The 12,964-nt window shown below is 37.8% G+C and overlaps 1 protein-coding gene across 1 annotated transcript; it reads left to right on the plus strand.

Moving 5' to 3' along the window:
• Positions 1 to 724: 724 nt before the first annotated feature.
• On the plus strand, positions 725 to 1,324 carry LOC145040299 (secreted RxLR effector protein 161-like). Its single transcript, XM_078988245.1, has one exon. It carries the CDS (start codon positions 725 to 727, stop codon positions 1,322 to 1,324), a length of 600 nt encoding a protein of 199 aa, XP_078844371.1.
• Positions 1,325 to 12,964: the final 11,640 nt, after the last annotated feature.

The raw sequence follows: 12,964 nt of genomic DNA on the forward strand, positions 1-12,964 counted from the left end.
TGACTGGATTAAAGCCATGCAAGACGAGCTAAACGAGTTCGAAAGGCACAAGGTTTGGACTCTTGTTCCCAGACCATCAGGAAAGACCATCACCGGAACACGCTGGGTCTACCGCAACAAGGTTGATAAAGATGGTATTATTACTCGCAACAAAGCAAGACTTGCTGCTCAGGGGTTCACTCAAATTGAATCTATTGACTATGGGGAAACCTTTACTCCAGTTGCCCGCATTGAAGCAATCAGACTGTTTCTCGCTTATGCCTCATACATGAACTTCATTGTATACCAAATGGATGTCAAAACAACATTTCTTCATGGTGTGTTAGAAGAAGAAGTGTTTCTCAAACAGCTCCTAGGCTTTGAAGACAAAGAGCACCCTAACTATATGTACAGACTAGATAAGGCTGTATATGGACTGAAGCAAGCTCGTAGGGCCTGGTATGAGACACTGAAATCATATCTTCTTGAAAATGGCTACAGAAGAGGAGCAATTGATAATACTCTCTTCATCAAAAACAAAGTCTCAAACATGATTCTTATTCAAATCTATGTCGATGATATCATCTTTGGATCTCCAAATGAGAAGCTGAGCAAGGAATTCGCTGAGATCATGTCTCAAAGGTTCGAGATGAGCATGATGGGGAAGATGACCTTTTTCTTAGGTCTTGAGGTTCAGCAACAAAAATCAAGTATCTGAATTTGTCAAAGTAAATATATTGCTGACATGCTTGTTAAGTACTCTCTCAACGACTGCAAACCGGCTTCTACTCTGGTGTCGAAGACTGATAAGCTACACGCTGATCCCACCGGCACTGATGTTAATCACTCTCTTTATCGAGGAATGATTGGATCTCTTCTCTATCTCACTGCAAGTCGCCCTGATATCATGTTTGGAACCATTCTCTATGCTAGATTCCAAGCTAATCCCAAGGAGTCTCATCTCATTGCAGTTAAACGCATCTTTCGATACTTAAAGGCCACTCAGAAATTGGCATTGTGGTACCCTCGTGACTCAGCACTTGAACTCTTTGGATACACTGATTCCGACTATGCAGGATGCAACTTAGACAAGAAGAGCACATCAGGTGGATGTCATTTCCTTGGAAATCGACTAATCAGTTGGTCTAGCAAGAAACAAACCTCAATAGCTATCTCCACTGCAGAAGCTGAGTATGTTGCAGCTGGGAGATGTTGTACTCAACTCTTATGGATTCAGAATCAACTTTTAGACTATGGACTTAAATTCATAAAGACTCCTATATACTGTGATAACACCAGTGCCATTCAGATCACACAGAATCCTGTTCAACACTCAAAGACATAGCATATCGAGATCAGACATCACTTCATCAGAGACAATGTTGAGAAGGGCAAGGTTGTTCTAAAACATGTCAAGACTTCAGATCAACTAGCTGATATTTTCACCAAGGCCCTGGATACTCAAACTAATGCTCACATTATTGGAGAACTTGGAATGATCACTCTGGATTAAAAAAAATGTTTTACTAATGTTTGCTATTGTCTTATAAACTAATGTATTCTTTTGCTGATGATGATGTGCTGATGATGTTTATCATGCTAAGTACATTGTATGATCTCTTATCTTTATCTCTTCTACAAATCTTCTAAACTAAAGTTGAATGATTCACTGTATTAAACCATACACTGATAACAACTTGAAACTCTTTGCCGATGGTTAGACAAAACACCAAGATCTATCACACGCAACTATCCCTTCTTACCAATCTTACACTGATTCTGTGATTCAATGTGACAAAACACATGCTGATGAGAGTCTAACAGTCTTTGCCGATGTTTAGACCAAAACACCAAGGTCTATCACACGCAAATATCCCTTCTTCCCAATCTTACATTGATTCTGTGATTCAGTGTGACAAAACACATGTTGATGAGAGTCTAACAGTCTTTGCCGATGGTTAGACCAAAATACCAAGGTCTATCACACGCAACAATCCTCTCTTCACCTTCTTCTCACTCAGTGTCTAATGATTCAGTAAGAAACTCCACTCACTGATAAAGACTCAACACTCTCTGCTGATGGTTAGATAATTAAACCAATATCTATCACACACACCAACCACCTTGCTAACCTTAAACAAGCAAGTTGTACCTTGAATTGACGACAGACAATCTTTCAGCATGTAACTTTTCGTGACACTGATCTCAGCGCTTCCGCAGACTCTGATTTTCATTTCCTCTTCAGTACAACGGCTCTTTTTACCCAACGACTATTTTTTTGATTTGACAGTCTGTTAAGATATGCAGTTATTTTCGATAAAGATAATCATTACCTTTTTGTAACAAAAAAAAACCGTTTAATCCCATACTTAAACTTTTCACCTCTCTCCGAAATCTTCCTCTCATCTTTCAAACTTCATTCTCTCCCTTCAAAACCCTAGAATCCAAACTCTCTTCAATGGCGGCATCACTGTTTACTTTCTCCTCCACTTCAAGAAGAGTCGTCCCAGCTCCAAACTCTCATCCTCTTCCCATATACATCAAAGCCACAAATGTCGTTTTCAACCCTGATATACCAGATGTTCATCGCGGTCTTGGACTTGATGATTTTGTCAATTTCTTAGTATCTTGCAGACTTCGATACGTTATCAGTGATGTTCCATCAGAGTTCTTTCCCGAACAAGTATGTGAGTTCTACTACACCGCAACGGTTAATGATGAAAACAACGTCATCTCCGGGACTACTGGACGTGGTCGTCGCTCAGTTCTTATCATCGCTGATCTCCTCAGTGCTGCACTCAGGTTACCAATTTTTGAACCATTCTCTGAGCTTCGAACTATTGAACGCTATCGACGCCTCTTTGATTAACTGGGCTATGATCACTCGAAGGCTGGTGCTCGATCAGCTCTCATTCTGCGTCAATGTATGACTCCAGGATGGAAGTTCTTCACCGGGGCACTTTGCAAATGTGTGGGTCACAAATCTCGTAGTGGTGATCAACTGAGTACTTATGAGCAAAAAGTTGTATGTTCCCATCTTCTCAACAAACGTCTTGATTACGGGGCCTTCTTCTTTGATCAGGTTGTCCAACTTCTTCGTGCCAATGTATGAGCTGATCATGTCCCATTTCCACGCTGGATTGCTCTTGTCCTGGATAAATTTTTCGCCGAAGCCTACTACTCCCACTCTGGAAACCCCATCCAATGCCCACGCATGTCAGTACGAATGTATTAGGATGATCCACTGGCAAATGACATCGACATCTCTGATCGAATGCGAGAATGGATCGCAAATCCATATACAGTTCCTTCACTAAACGCTAACACTGACGAAGGAGCTGATGATAACAACGAAATTAATGCTGATCTACAAGCTGAAATGCAAGATGGTGGTCATATCTCCCCTCAACTTTCTCATCATATTATTTTTGTCACTGAAAGGGTTCACTCAGCTCAGGGGGAGCAACAATCTTAGGGGAAGCAACCATCTGCTCAAGGGGAGCAACCTTCTCAAGGGGAGCAGCATCGATCACAAGAAATTCCAGGTACTCAGCTCATTCAAATCCCGGCCTCAGTGTTTAATGAGCTTCTTACACTAACTCGAGACATGAGTCAACGTCTTTTATGTATTGAGGCTGATGTCAACCAACTGAAGGGAGTTCTTCTATCAGCTCCTTCCTCTGGCCTAAATGATGATGATGATCAAAAAGGGGGAGAAACTGATTTTGTTGAGCTTGGATCTGAAGAGAACATTTTAAATCAGACAGAGCCACCACAACTTGTGCACGACTCTGAGAGACCAACAGAAACTTAAAAGCTTACTAAAGATAGTGAGCATGATGATGAAGATGAACATGATGATGAGTGTCAGATGCTAGACATGAACTTCATTGATCCCACTGTGCCAGTTCAAGGAGAAGACTCAGATGTAGTTAGCGAGGATCTACAACCTTTATCTCGCACGCACAAGGTAGCATATACTGAATTATCTGATTTACATACCGACACTTCTCTTCCCAGCAAGAAATCTAAGTCCATTGTCAGCATATCCAATTTGGCAGCTGAATGAAACATGTCTCCTGATCAAGTTGAGCAAATCCTTGATGAAGCCAATAAAGCTCAACTTCTAAAGAATATTGCTCAAGCTGATGAATCCCTCATTCAGCACAAGCTTCAGGCCAAAGGATCATTTGAAGCTCAGATGCAAAGGTCTTTAGAATATCAGTCCAAATCTAAATCTTCACAGCCTCCTCCCAGTAGCAGTAAGTCAAGGACTGATAGTGTTCTCGACGGGATTGATCGCAAGAGGTTTCAAGATGTTCTTAAACGAAGAGTGAGCAGTGATAAGATCATCAAAGTTAAAGCCTCAAAACCTCGTAACAAGAAAATTATTACTTTGTTGATCACTCGTCAAGGTCCTCAACATCCGTACACTGAAGTTGTCAAGAGAGACGAGCTGATCAGATACGGATACTCTGAATGGATGGAATTGCTCGAATTAGCATCCAAGCAAACTTCAGCTCTTTCTTCAGAACTGACCTGTTCTCTTCACTTACTGATTAAGAAAGTTCAGCATCTTGATCTTGTTCCTACACAGCGTGCTCAGCAGCAAGGCCCAAGTTCCTCAGTTCCAAGAATCAGAAGAACTAGATTTCAAGTTGATAGTGAAGATGTATTGGTTCTAAATTTTGGTGTTGAAGGAATAAACAACTCTGTTCCTATCGGTGTTGAGCCGGTTCAACATAAGTTCATCTCTGTTCCTTAACATGAAATGTTTTATCTTGATAAGAATAGGAAAATGTGTTTTCATTGTACTACAGAAATTCCAAGGGCTCCAACAGAACATCTTGTTGGTTTAAGACAAATGTACATGAGTCATCAAGATCTCCCTGGAGAGTTTCACATACTGATTGCTGTGGAGTTACTGAGTAGAAGACAGGAGCTGCTGGATAGTCCTTACTGGCCAGTGAAAGTAAAAGCTGAAGCTGAGTATGAAGAATTTTTGTCCAGAGGTGTTCTAGTCTAGCTGGTTTTGAACATCATCATATTGGGGGAGATTTTAAGGTCGAACCTTATAATATGATGATGTTTGAAACTGATCACTCAGCATCAGCGTATGATTCAGCGTCAGTGTCAGCATATTAATTACTCAGTGTATAGTTTATATATAGAACTTTGTAACAGATTTAGTACTTATCTTGTTTCCAAAGTTATCATCTATTAGTTAGCTGGTATATCCTTGATTTGTAGGGATTGCCTAGATTAGTTCTATATAGTCTTTTGTACACGTTTGTGAGATACATCTTTCACAAACCCTAATAGCCGCTTTGTGCATTCAATAATCTCTTTGTGAGATTATTATTCTTAGTGAAAGTTCTTTATGAAACTTCGTTGTTCTTGTTGATCGTCATTTTTTGATAAATTGTTAGATCTAAGGTCCTTTCAATAACAACAAGAGGTATGTGATCTAACCTTATATATGAATTTCAAAAATAGTAGGCTACATTAGGGTTTTATTCATGTGTTCATAATGTTGTGTATCCAATAGTGAAAACATAGATCCAAATATAGGGTTGCATGCACACATAGGATTGTATGTACTAAATCCATCCGAATCATCATACAAATTGAGTATGAGACATCTGGCCTTATACATATCATGGCGTACATCATCGATCCTACAGCTGAAGCATATGGGAATCGACTCATTTTGTCTATTTCTTTACTGGTACTGGGACATTGGTTTTTACTCCAAACCGTGCCATGTTACATAGGTATGAATCCTTTCTTAGAGTCTTCCATCTTGAATTTCTTCAAGACTTTATCTAAGTATGTATTTTGGCAAAGTCTTATCATTAACCTAGATCTATCCCTATAGATCTTAATGCCAAGGATGTAAAAAGATTCTCCAAGTCCTTCATAGAAAAACTCTTCCCAAGCCAAGCTTTTATACTATTAAGTTTCAGGATGTCATTACCTATAAGAAGAATGTCATCGACATATAATACAAGGATGAAAACTACTCTCCTTATAGATCTAACATACACACATTATCCATCTTCATTTATTAAGAAACCAAACTCCTTGATTTTCTTATCAAAACAGATGTTCCACCTAAGAGGTGCTTGTTTGAGTCTATAAATGGACTTTTCAAGCTTGCATACCATATTAGGAGACTTGGACTATACAAAAACTTCTAGCTAAGTCATGTAAACATCTTCAATCAGTTTCCCATTAAGGAAATCAGTTTTTACATTTATTTTCCTTATTTCATAATCAAGAAATGCAGCTATGGAAAGTAGTATCCTAATAGACTTACTCATAGCTACTAGTGAGAAGTTTTCCTCAGAATCAAGACCTTGAGTCTGAGTATAACCTTTCACAACCATTCAAGCTTCATAAGTCAGTACATTCCCATCCATGTCAATCTTCTTCTGGAAGACCCATCTATACCCAATGGTCTAATTCCATATGTAGGGTCAACCAAGTTCCATACTTAGTTATCATACATCGAATTGATCTCATTGTCCATCGCCTATTTCCATTTTGAAGCCTCTAGGCTCGTCATGGCTTCCTGATTGTTGTGAAACTCATTATCGTCTAACAGGTTGCCATCCTCTTAAATAATATAGAATCCATAAAACTCTAGTGAACGACATTCTCTATGAGGTCTACGAGGTGGAGGTAGAAGTATATTATATTCCTCATTAGGTTGCTCAACCTCTTGTTGGGGTCTAGTGTCAACTTTAGGATCTTCATTTGTTGTCTCTTTAATCTCATCAAGATAAATTAGGCTCCCACTAGTTTCTTTAAATATCAGCCCCCTTTCATGGAAAACTTCTCTACAAGAAAAAAAGATCTTGTTCTTAGTATACTTGTAGAACAGTTATCCAAATGAATCTTTGGGATAACCAACGAAGTAACACCTTTCAGACATTGGTTCATGTTTTTCGAACACTTCTCGATGAATGAAAGCCACACATCCCCAAACCTTGATTCATACAAGAGAGGAACGAGTCCCTTTCTATATTTTGAACGATGTCTTTTCAACCTTCTTAGCTGGTACAAGGTTTAGAATGTAATCATCAGTTTCTAAAGCATAACCCCATAAACTAATTGGGAATGTAGCATGAGTTATCATAGAACGAATCATATCTAACAAGGTTTGATTGCTTCTCTCAGACACATCATTGTGTTGTAGTGTTCTTGGTGGAAATAATTGTAATACTATCCCATAATTTCTAAGATGATCATAGAATTCATCACAGAGATACTCTATCCCATATCTCTATTTCTCTTTGGAACTTCTTGAATACTTCACATTTCTCATACTTTTGTTTAATCCAATAAAAATACCTAAATCTACTTAAATCATCAATAAACGTGACAAAGTATCTCTCACCATGTCTTGTGATGTGTCTGAATGAACAACATACATCTGAGTTGATGATGTCCAATATATATGTCCCTCTATCAGAGTTGCATGTGAAAGGATACTTTATCATTTTACTAAGTAAACAAAATTCTTAATCTCCATTGAACTCTAGGTTAAATGGTTCCAAGATTCCACCTAATTGAAGCTTGGTGATTCTCTTCTTATTTGTATGACCAGGATGACAATGCCATAGACATGATTTATCCAAAGTAGATAAACTAATGTTTAAGATTAAGTTATCATTTCTAGTTACACCAATCACATATTCATATATGTCATTGCAAGGATTTTCTTTAAAAATAAATATTGTTATCTTTGTAAACCAAAATATGCATTATCGTGATCAAATCCAAAAGTAAAACCTTCACACCATAATGCATAAAATAAAATAACGTTTCTTTCCATGTAAGGTAAATAGCATCAAATCTAACAAATTAATTGAAAAACTAGGTGACACTTGAAAGATCATAATATATAATCTTGGTAACTACACTGCTCTTGTTCCCCACGATCAAATCCATCTCACCACGCCTCAACTTCCTACTTCGAATTAGTCCTTGATCATCATAAAAAATGTGGGTTCCACATCCGATGTTAAGTATCCAATTATTAGAAGTAGAGGTTGAATGTAATTCAATTGTAAAAATACCTGAAGTGCCAACACCCTTTCCCTTTTTCTTCTTAAGATCCTCTAGATGTTTAGGGCGGCTACGCTTCCAATGACCCTTTTCTTAGCACTAGTAGCAACTGGCTTCTTTAGGTCCATTCATAGGTGGTATGTCAGAAGTAGAGGCCGAATGTAATTCAATTATAAACATTCCTAAAGTGCCAACACCCTTTCTTTTGTTCTTCTTAAGATCCTCTAGATGCTTAGAATGGCTACGTTTCTAGGCGCTACATCAAAAATGTCCTTCCCAAGGTTGGAAATGGGCGAGACAACTTTCCCTTTTCACTTTCCATTACAATTGAGATGAACTTTTTCTCTTGACACCACCTTCCCTAATAGCCAGAACAAGAGTGGTTGAACTTGTGTTCCTTGGTGGAATGATGCTTTCTTCAGGTTTCTAGAGCATCCCATGTAGCTTCATACAACTATTCTCTATACCATTCATATAGTAGTTCATGGTGAACTACTTGTTTCACTAGACAAAGAGTTAAGAATAACATCGACAACCAACTCGTGAGTAAATGGGAAGCCAGGACATTCAAGTCTATAAAAGTACCTATTTAACTTTAGCACATTGGTACTTACAGAACCATTCTCATGTTACTTGCAACCTAGAATTGATTGCATCACCTTGAATCTCTCAAATCAAGCTTAATCTTGAAACAAGTATTTGAGTTGCTTGTTTATATCGTACACCCTAAGGTTCTCATAACTCTTTTGGAGTTCAAAAGACATGGTCTCCAACATCAGACACAATACCTCAATAGATTGATAGTGATGCTTTTCATGGTTGGCTACTTCTTCTTTAGTAGCATCATTAGGAAGATCCTCTACTAGATACTCGTCCAAAACATACTCCTTCTTTTTTGTACCCTAGAGGGATCCTCAAGTTGTAAATCCAATCAAGGTAATTAGGACCAATAAGCTTATCTTGCGAGAGGAGTTAGAGTGGTGAGAAATTTGATGAATTGGTTGGTGTAGGAGGAGGAGTGGCACCCGAACTAGGAGTCATCTATTTAAGAAAAGAAATACAATTAGTGTGATCAAGGAATCCTTTTAATATAATTACCCAATATCAAAATAGTAAACAAAATTCTAGGATCCATATTTGGCTTCACAATGTAAAGCGGATTAGCTGGAAATTACAAAATGAAGTTATTTAGGTTGACAAACTATTATCGGTCTCAATCTATATGTGATTCCTGGAAGACGAGATTTATTAACTTATTTCAATAACATGTTAATCACTTCTAACACTTATTTATAAATAATGACTAGATTAATTGATGATCATGAACCCAAATCGTGAATTGACCATGTGAAGTTACAATGGGATTTGGCTCAAGTAAGGCTTCAGAATCGCGATCACCATATACATTTATATTACTATATAATTATCTTGACAAGCTGGTAAACCACACATGCTTACATCATAGAGAATATACCACAAGGTGTAATTTCCATGGGAAGCATAAGATTCACATTAATATTATAAAATGGGATTTTGTTTTACTTCTATTAAGTTAATACTTTTAACTTTTCACAATTATCCTATAAAACACCTTTCGATAACTCTACTTCAAAACACAAGAAGGCAGTAAGGGTGACAAGCAATAAATGTCACCTAAAAGCCCACATCATTAGGAATCGACTAGACCTTCGAGAAACTTCCTTATGACAATTAAAGTAGGATAGCCTAGTCGTGTGTCACACCCCGAAAACCAAAGGCGGAAACGTCTTCGCGGTTGACTCCAAGTTGTGTATCAATTCCAATGTACATAGTAATCACAGTAAACAAACATTACATTACATATATATGAAAGTTTACATTTGTTTCAAAAGTAAAGTTATACAAGATATACATATGCATCATATTAACAAAAGTTGAGACGAGTCTTCCACGCACTCCGTCTTCATCAAAAGAGATCACCGGGTACCTCTCTAACTTGGACCTGAGAATACAAGCGGTTTGAAAATCAGCATAAAGCTGGTGAGTTCATAAGCGGTTTTGTTTTATGAAAATGTATCGGTTTCCTTTAATTTCCGAAAAGGTTTGTTATCCAAGAAAATCCCATATTTTCTTATGTGAAGTTGGTTTAGTTATCATGTGTTATCAATTTGATTATGTATTGTATTCTACCCCAAGAAAATCCCATATTTTCCTAATTATAAGATCGGTTGTATAACACAAAGTATAGTTTAACATCCAAAACTATATAATGAAAATCTTGGGATCACTATCCCGAAAGACATATATAAGATAGTTTGACACATCCGAAAGTACAGGTTTAAGAATCATGGGACTATTATCCCGGACTAAACACGAGATAAGTTGACGTATATATATGTAAATGTAGATTGAAATCATGGGATCACTATCCCGAATAAGATACAGATTTAGAAAACCATGGGATCACTATCCCGTATAAGATATAGTTAAAGACGAAAAACCTTGGGATCATTATCCCGTATAAGATATAGATTTAGAAAGCCATGGGATCACTATCCCGTATAAGTTATAGATACAGAACCATGGGATCACTATCCCGTATAAGATATAGTTAAAGACCATGAGGAAAGACATTCCGTACAAGTTATAAAATAGTTAGATTGATACCATGGGATCACTATCCTGTATAGGACATCGATATAATATAGTTTGATAATATCATGGGATCACTATCCCGAAAGAGATCTAGAAACAATATCATGGGATCACAATCCCGAAAGAGATATAAAATATAGATACAAAACCATGGGATCACTATCCCGAATGAAATACAGATTCTAAACCCAAACTGTGAATAAGTTGGTATTAGTACATGTTGTGAGTCGGGTAACCATACTAATACGACAACGTGACCTCCTTGACGTTTGTCAGACGTCGAAACGATATCCAGAAATTTGTCACCCAGGCGTGCCCGCCTAACTGTAGCTAGCAGTTAAGGTGTGGGATTGTCAGTCCCGAATAGATCTATTCACAAATTCCGCGGTCTCCCTCCAGGAGACTCTGGTTACACTTCCGGGGAGGATTTACTGATCATCCATAAAGGGTAGTGACTATCTCACAAACCAGTACTAAACTATTCACAGGGTTCTCATAAGACATCGACATACAGTAAGTTATGAAACATAGTACAGTAACTATAGATACATACATGAAATTATCTAACAATACATTCAAATGATACGGAGATAAACTGAAACAGACATAGTTTATCTAATAACTTGATATAGATATCAGTATACGATAGAAAGAACAGAAAAGACCCCCAAATTATTCCCATAATAATTTGATTAGTTTGATTGTTTCCTTAACTAAAATCCATTTAGTTGAAATCGAATAGTCATTCCTTATGCTCAACATAATACATAAGGAGTAAAAGAGTTTATAAGTTTGTCAGATATTGTTTGAAACACATTAATGTTGTGATTGGAAAACAGTTATAGTTTGCTTGTATTCCCCCCTGAAAACATTGAAAACAGTGAAAAAGTCGTAGGGGTATGAACTCACCAGACGAGATACGAGACGGTTTGGATGCTAAGAGTTGAGCCGGGACTTGTAAACGCATGAGGTTCCTAATTATGAAGTAAAGATACACATTTGTATCTAATTAGGACTTAGATTGATTGTCGGATAGGGACCAATGCTTCAGGTCGCGATAACACTCCGATACAAGTGTTTGGTAGGACCCGGGTGGCATTTAGGTACATGAGTGACACAAGGGACTTGGGAAATGAGTTGGGACATCAATGGAACACTCCCCTTATGGGAGTTCACGGCCTAAACACCCATCCCCATGAGTTTACGGCCGTAAACTCATGATGGGTGGTTTATGGTGCTTTTTGGACTTCCAACACTTAGGGGATAATTTCTAGACTCTGTTTAAGGACTTGGAATGATTTAAAACATCAATTTGACCCTCTTTTAAGGGATTTTATGGCCTAGCAAGGCTCCAAGGCTGTAAACACTTGTTTGTCCAAGAAAATGATGTTAAATGGTGCTAGAACAAATCACATGTGATTGGTAAAATTAATCCAAGGCCTAACATGAGTTTGCATGTGATTTTTGAGGTGTTTGTGGAGTTTACGGCCCATGAAACCCCCTTCATGGCCATAAACTCTAATACATGGTGCTCCAAGGTGTTTCAAGGTCTAGAACTTGCATGAAAGGACTTCTAAAATTCATCTAAGGGCCTTAGGGGTGTGTAGTTTGCATTCTAACACCAAAATTTTTGGAGTTTACGGCCCAAGAACAAGTCTTGGCCGTAAACCCTTAGAAACCTCACAAATGTTGTATTTTAGGCCCTCAAAGTATTTTTGGTTGGTCCCTTGATTTATTCCAAGGCTTTTGGTGGTGTTGGATGGCTTTCTAACACCTTAGAATGAGATTTATGCCAAGTTTTGTGGAGTTTACGGCCCAAGAACTCTCCTTGGCCGTAAACTCATCTAAGTCCCTCAAAATTAATGTTTCAAGTGTCCAAATGCAAGAATCAAAGTCCTATAATTCATATCTAAGCTATAGGGGTGATTTGGAAGGGTTTAAGGGCATGAAAACCCTCATTATGTGAGTTTACGGCCCAAGAATGATCCTTGGCCGTAAACTCCTCCAAACATCACAAAATTCAAGTTTTACATGTTTAGATTACATATTTTAAAGTCCCATAGCCATATCCAAGGTCCAAACTAGTCAAGGAAGGGTTTAAAGGCTCAAAACCCCTTATATTTGGTGTTTACGGCCTAAGCATCTTCTTAGGCTGTAAACTCACATACATTGTCCAATTTCATGTTTAAATCTCGAATTTGAAGGCTAAAGATGCTATAGATTAAAGCTAGGGAGTTACCTTAAGGATTTGAAGCCTTAAATTTGAGTTTTGGACACT

Source organism: Lactuca saligna, chromosome 4 (genome assembly GCF_052625555.1).
Source record: "Lactuca saligna cultivar CGN05327 chromosome 4, ASM5262555v1, whole genome shotgun sequence".
Lineage (NCBI taxonomy): Eukaryota > Viridiplantae > Streptophyta > Magnoliopsida > Asterales > Asteraceae > Lactuca > Lactuca saligna.

Bases quoted from the DNA above. Each gene is read 5' to 3' on its own strand.
- LOC145040299 (XM_078988245.1), top strand. From the start codon at position 725: ATGCTTGTTAAGTACTCTCTCAACGACTGCAAACCGGCTTCTACTCTG.